Source organism: Cebus imitator, unplaced genomic scaffold, assembly GCF_001604975.1.
Source record: "Cebus imitator isolate Cc_AM_T3 unplaced genomic scaffold, Cebus_imitator-1.0 Scaffold11, whole genome shotgun sequence".
Classification (NCBI taxonomy): domain Eukaryota; kingdom Metazoa; phylum Chordata; class Mammalia; order Primates; family Cebidae; genus Cebus; species Cebus imitator.
The window spans coordinates 5,950,688-5,958,032 of record NW_016107326.1 but is presented as its reverse complement, the minus strand read 5'-3'; the positions used below and the strand labels follow the sequence as shown (position 1 = coordinate 5,958,032).

The 7,345-nt window shown below is 40.9% G+C and overlaps 1 protein-coding gene across 2 annotated transcripts in view; it reads right to left on the bottom strand.

The window, feature by feature from the left end:
• Nucleotides 1–7,345, bottom strand: part of SAMD8 (sterile alpha motif domain containing 8) — a 57,297-nt gene that overhangs the window by 4,432 nt on the left and 45,520 nt on the right. For both annotated transcript variants that reach the window (XM_017549832.2, XM_017549842.2), the window contains exon 4: nt 5,080–5,197. In XM_017549832.2, coding sequence (XP_017405321.1) covers nt 5,080–5,197 — 118 coding nt within the window. The remainder of the gene's footprint in view (nt 1–5,079; nt 5,198–7,345) is intronic.

The window sequence follows — 7,345 nt, the reverse complement described above, 5'->3', positions numbered from 1 at the left end:
TAAGATGGAGTTTCGCTCTTGTTACCTAGGCTGGAGTGCAACGGCACGATCTTGGCTCACCGCAACCTCCGCCTCCTGGGTTCAAGCAATTCTCCCGCCTCAGCCTCCTAAGTAGCTGGGACTACAGGTGTGCACCATCATGCCCAGCTAATTTTTGTATTTTTAGTAGAGACGGGGTTTTCACCATGTTGACCAGGATGGTCTTGATCTCTTGACCTTGTGATCCACCCACCTTGGACTCCCAAAGTGCTGGGATTACAGGCGTGGGCTACCGCACCCGGCCAGCCCTATGTCTTAAAGATTCTATTGCATATGACTGGCTGGGCAAAGTGGCTCATGCTGTAATCCCAGCACTTTGGGAGGCCTAGGCAGGCGAACCATGAGGTCAGGAGATTGAGACTATCCTGGCCAACATGGTGAAACCCGTCTCTACTAAAAATACAAAAATAGCTGGGCATGGTGGCAGGTGCCTGTAATCCCAGCAACTTGGGAGACTGAGGCAGGGGAATTGCTTGAACCAGGAAGTTGGAGGCTGCGGTGGCACACTCCAGCGTGGCAACAGAGCAAGACTCCTCAAACAAAACAAAAACAAACATGACCAAAATGAACAGCCACATAGATATCACAATCTCATTAGGAATCTCACCTGCTGATTACACACCACTCAGCTTTCCCTTTCTGCCTCATTTGAGGGAAAGGGAGGGAGAAGAATTTATTATTAGAGAGAAAGAAAGAGAATATACATGAGTTTGGTTCTTCCATGATCGCTAATGAACACAGGCTTAGAGATGTTACTCTGAGAAAGTTAAAAATCATATAGTAAATAAAGAGAAGGGACTACCAGGAAAATGTCTCAACCAAGGATAGGAACCTAGTGATGACAGTCAAAAGGCAGTTATCTCTTGATCCTTTCTCATCTTAAATATCCCATATATTCTTCTAGAAAAGCAAAAAGTGAAACACAACAGAGCAGAATGAATAGGATGTTTTAACAAAAGAAGGTGTAGAAATATGCTTTAAGTGTTTCTAAATTTCAAAAGCAGGCATGTTCTTGATTCTGTCCCCAAACCCCTTACTTCTGGGAATGCAATTTCAAGCAATTAATTTAATATAATGAAAGTACCCTATGGAATTCACTGTAAGGGATTTGATTTCTAGTTACTATTACTTTATCTTTCTATATATAACAATGTTGCAAATAATACGGGTCAATAAGTAGGTTATATTATAATTCAAACCAATTAACAGTATTTAGGGCAGATTTGAGTAGAAATATCTATATATAACAAACTGATAAAAACAGTCATTAGAGGCCAAAAAAGGGCTGTTTATACCATAGAGGGATGGTATCTAATTTATTTTTTAGCGTATGTTGCAGCCCTATGCACATATATCCCTCTCCTTGGTAGCTGTCCTATAATTAAATCCCTTAGCGACAGAAAATTTTCTCTTTTCAGTGTAATAAGCTTATATTTTTCTTCTTTAAAATCTGTCCTTGGCCGGGCGCGGTGGCTCAAGCCTGTAATCCCAGCACTTTGGGAGGCCGAGGCGGGTGGATCACAAGGTCAAGAGATCGAGACCATCCTGGTCAACATGGTGAAACCCCGTCTCTACTAAAAATACAAAACATTAGCTGGGCATGGTGGCGCGTGCCTGTAATCCCAGCTACTCAGGAGGCTGAGGCAGGAGAATTGCCTGAACCCAGGAGGCGGAGGTTGCGGTGAGCCGAGATCGCGCCATTGCACTCCAGCCTGGGTAACAAGAGTGAAACTCCGTCTCAAAAAAATAAATAAATAAAATAAATAAATAAATAAAATCTGTCCTTGCTGGGTGTGGTGGCTCATGCCTGTAATCCCAACACTGTGGGAGGCCAAAATGGGAAAAACGCTTGAAGTCAGGAGTTCGAGATCAGACTGGGCAGCAAAGTGAAATCAGGTCTCTACATAAAAATTAAAATTAGCTGGGTGTGGTGGTGCATGCCTATGGTCCCAGCTTCTCAGGAGGCTGAGGCAGTACCAGGAATTTGAGGCCAAGAGTGAGCTATGATCATGCCACTGTACTCCAGCCTGGGTGACAAAGGGAGAATCTGTCTTAAAATAAAATAAAATAAAATAAAATAAAATCTCCCCTAATCAACTAGCATACTATTTTGGTGAAACTCTTCATACCATGTGCATAGCACAGTATTTTGGAGAAACTGTGTACATCATGGACAGAAACAAATTCAAAATAAATAAAAAATTTAAAATATAAAAAATAAGATCACAAAAGCATCAGATATTATCTTTCATCAGTCAGAATGGCAGTACTGGCAAGAGGGTGAGAAAACGGACATGCATACCTGTTGGTAGTAGTGAGAAAATCATTTTTTCAAGTGAGCATTTTAGCAATACATACCACTTTTTTTTTTTGAGATGGAATCTTGCTCTGTCGCCCAGGTTGGTGTGCAGTGGTGTGATCTCAGCTCACTGCAACCTCTGCCTCCTGGGTTCAAGTGATTCTCCTTCCTCAGCCTCCTGAGTAGCTGGGATTATGGGTGCCTGCCACCACGTCCGGCTAATTTTTTGTATTTTTAGTAGAGATGGGGTTTCACCATTTTGGCCAGCCTGGTCTTGAACTCTTGGCCTCAAGTGATCCACCCGCCTCGGCCTCCCAAAGTGCTGGGATTACAGGCATGAGCCACGCTGCCTGGCCCATACCATATTTTTTAATGTGTGTGTCCTTTAATTCTATAATTCTACTTCCAATAATTTATCTTAAGAAGATAACTGAGTAAGTGCAAAAGCACAATGTACAAGAACATTTACTACAGCACGGTTTATAAATAGTAAAATTTGGAAACAACCAAAATATACATCATTTGGAGCCTGGTCAATGGAATACTGCTAAAAAGAATGGAATACTATTAAAAAGATGAATATAACCACATGTACTTCTTCAGAAAAAAGTAAACAACATACTATTAAATGAAAAATAGGCTAAAGAACAATGTTTGCAATATAATCCTGTCTTGTTTAAAAAGTATCTATAAAAACTTACATGAGGGCCAGGAGCTGTGGCTCACACCTATAATCACAGCACTTTGGGAGGCCAAGGCAGGCGGATCACCTGAGGTCAGGAGTTCGAGACCAGCCTGGCCAACATGGTGAAACCCCATCTCTACTAAAAATACAAAATAATAGCCAGGTGTGGTGGTCCCAGCTACTTGGGAGGCTGAGGCAGGACTTGAACCTGGAAGGCAGAGGTTGTAGTGAGCCAAGATGGCACTACTGTACTCCAGCCTGGGTGACTGGGCAAGAACTCCATTTCAAAAAAAAAACAACTATATGAGTGTATAAGCATGCTTAAAAATGTTCTGTGTGGCTATACATGCAATTGTTAACTGATTATTTATTTATTTATTTAAGACAGAGTTTTGCTCTTGTCACCTGGGCTGCAGCACAATGGCGTGATCTCAGCTCACTGCAACCTCCGCCTCCCAAGTTCAAGCAATTCTCCTGTCTCAGCCTCCAAAGTAGCTGGAATTACAGGCATGTGCCAACACGCCCAGCTGATTTTTGTATTTTTAGTAGAGATGGGGTTTTACCATGTTGGCCAGACTGGTCTAGAATTCTTGACCTCAGGTGATCTACCTGCCTCAGCCTCCCAAAGTGCTAGGATTACAGGCGTGAGCCATGGCGCCCAGCCCAGCTGCATTATTTATTGTATGGGGCACAAAAGAATTATGTGAACGTTTACTTTTTAACATACAAATTTCTATATAATTTGAATTTTTATAATAAACATATAATTTTATAATTGGAAAAAATTACTTTCCCTTTTGGGAAAAAGAAAAAAAGACCTCAAAACAGCTTTTACCTTAAAAATAACACATTTTCTTTACATGAAATCCTGTGTCATATTAACCCTTCCCCGTTTCTTACTGGTCAGTCTAAGCCTTCCTAATACCAGGAGAAAGTTTTGTCACTCTTCAGCTCAGGGGTATATTTTTAGCTCTTGATCTCCTTTGGCTGCTTAATCTTCCCTTGTTGGCATTTCAGCTACGATATTACAGTACAAGAAGTGAACTTGAATGCTGTTACAAACAACATTAAAATACCTACAAAGGTGTTAACACATACATTTATTTGAATATGTGAGAACACAGAATTAAAGCACAGAGGCCTAGAAAAGTAGGATTCTTTTGTCCAAATTTGTATATAAACTTTGCAAATTTGTATATAGATTTTAGCCAATTTTGTATATAAAGCACAGGCGATTTTCAGAGTCTTATTTTGTCCCCATCTGTGTAACTTCTTCTCACTTTAACCAGAAGAGATGTCTATAGTATACCAAAACAAACTACAAAGTATAAAATGAAAACCAAACGTCAGCCATTATTTTGTTTAATCTCAGAAAGAGTCAAGTTTAGAGTGCTGGGTAGGTGGTCAAACTGCAACTTCTTTTTTTTCCCTTGAGATGGAGCTTCACTCTTGTTGCCCAGGCTGGAGTGCAATGGTGCCATCTCAGCTCGCTGCAACCTCAGCCTCCTGGGTTCAAGTGATTCTCATGCCTCAGCCTTCTGAGTACCTGGGATTATAGATGCCTGTTACCACGCCCAGCTAACTCTTTGTATTTTTAGTAGAGACGGGGTTTCACCCTGTTGGCCAGGCTGGGTCTTGAACTCCTGACCTCAGGTGACCCACTTGCCTTGGCCTCCCAAAGTGCTGGGATTACAGGCGTGAGCCACCACACCTGGCCTGCAACATTTTTAAAGGAGTGAGGAGGACAGAGAAGGAACCAGAGCATGCCATATGAGAAACTTTAAAAATGCTGAGGATAGTGGGAAAGGAAAAATGATAATTGAAAGAAACTTGTTTTCTATAGCTCCAAAGCATAGAACAAGTTTCAACAGAAATAATAGGGAGGTAGAAGAATTTGGCTTAAGACATTTACCAAAGTATTTCTACAGTTTTTTAAATAGGCATTGCAGATACTAAAACACACTTTTAAATACTATAAGCGAAATCTTAGCCCTACTGCATTTAGTGTGCCATCAACCCACCAAGAACAAGAATGATAAAGAAGGTAGCAGGCTACCTTTCCAGTACACTGCAAGTGTTGTCCTGGCACGGAGAGGGAGGTCACAAACATGGTAAAGCAGCGAAGCAAGAATACAGTTCCCATCAGACTACAGAGCCTTCGCAGAAGTATTGACCTGTGAAGAGAGCGATCAAAAAGGGGGAAAGATCAGAAGAAAACAAACCAAAAAACCCCAGGCATCAAATATTTACTTCAATGAAGAGCAAGTAGAAAAACCACTAGACTCTTTGAAGAGGACAGAAATCTTAAAGACCATCAAAAGTATCACTGTCCAATAGAAGTCTCTACAATGATGGAAATGTTCAATACACTGTCCAAGAAGCTATTTACATACCATGTGGATCTTAAGGACTTGAAATGTGGCCAGTATGGCTGAGGAACTAAATTTTAAATTTTATTTCATTTTAGTTAATTTAAATTTTGCCATAATGAACAATGCAGACCTAAATTAGATTCTAAGAGCATCATTTCACTGATAAGAAAATATGGCCCAGGCGTGGTGGCACATGCCTGCCATCCCAGCTACTTGAGAGACTGAGGCAGGAGAATCGTTTGAATCCAGGAGGCAGAGGTTGGAGTGAGCTGAAATTGCTTCACTGCACTCCAGCCTGGGCAACAAGAGCAAAACTCTCTCTCTCTCAAAAAAAGAAAAGATGGCTAAGAAAAAGTAAAAGAGTTATATAAGACAGAAGACAAATAAGCCTGGTGTTAGTCCTATTACTGAAAATTGCTCATAAATTACTTATAAGAGATAAAGTTGGCCAGGCATGGTGGCTCATGCCTGTAACTGCAGCACTTTGGGAGGCCAAGGTGGGAGGATAGCTTGAGTCCAGGAGTTTGACAACAGCTTGGACACCATAGCCAGACCTCATCTCTACAAATAATAAAAAAATGAGCTGGATATGGTGGTGCACACCTGTGTTCCCAGCTACTTGGGAGGCTGAGGTAGGAGGGTTGCTTGGGCCTGGGAGATGGCGGCTGCAGCGAGCCATGATTGTGCTACTGTACTCTAGCCTGGGTTACAGAAAGAGACTTGTCTCAAAAAAATAAAAATAGAAAATAAGAAAAGGAGGTAAGGTTAAAAGACCTGTGATTCTAGGGAATATTTTGCTCATTAGTAACACTGTAGGCTAGGTGCGGTGGCTCATGTCTATAATCCCAGAACTTTGGGAGACCAAGGCAGGAGGATTGCTTGAGGCCAGGAATTTGAGATCAGCCTGGGCAACACAGTAAGACCCTGTCTACAAAAAATTAGGCATGGTGTTATGTGCCTGCAGTTCTAGGCTAAGGTGAGAGGACTGATTGAGCCCAGGAGGTCAAGGCTGCAGTGAGCCATGATAATGCCACTATACTCTAGCCTGAGTGACAGAGCAACACCCAGTCTCAAACAAAACAAAAAAAACCCATTGTAAATTATTTAATGATAATAGCTATCGAATACTCATTCTAACTTCTCTTAAGCTATAAAATACTAAGTTTTAAAAAAACTAAGTTTTGGATAATGATGAACTGCACTGTGACAACACTAGCACCATTACATTATTTCTTTAAATTCAGACGAAGATTCCTGAGGACAGGGACCATGCATCACATATTTTTGAAATGATCCTCCCCCCATCAAAAAAAAGCACTGAACACAAGACCAGGTATGTTTCAAGCATTAGTGTGCATTCCTGGGATGGAGCCTAGGAATCTGCATTTTAACAAACACCCAGGTGATTCTAATTAAAATGGTACTAACACTTTGAGAAACACTTTATTTGACTAAGTAAACATGAACACTTGGATTTAACGGGTTATCTCTATGCTTTGTTAAACCTACCAAGGTTTCTTGTAAGGTAAACTCCGGTTTTGAAGAGTAAATTCAAATTCATATGATCTTGTGAGGCAAAGTTAACCAGAAAGCAGCAACGATACACATGTTTTAAAACCACCTCTGGTTTTAAGCAATCCAGAATTAAAAATATTTGCAAAACAGGGCAAAATGGGAGAGAATGAGGCTCAATGTGGCCTAAAAGTGTGATAAGAATAGTAACCACCAACCTTTCTTTTTACCTTCAGAACACTGAAATAACTGCTGCTTAGGACCTAGGGCTCATCATTGTGGTTTACCTCAAGCACTTCCTGGTGAGGAGAAAGGTCAAAACCTCAAGAAACTACCGTTGTTCCTCTCTCCAGTGTTCCAAAGACAATGGACAGCAGAAGCTACAAATCTTTTTTTAAAAGCAATCTCAAAAGCTCACACATCTACAATTTTTTTTTT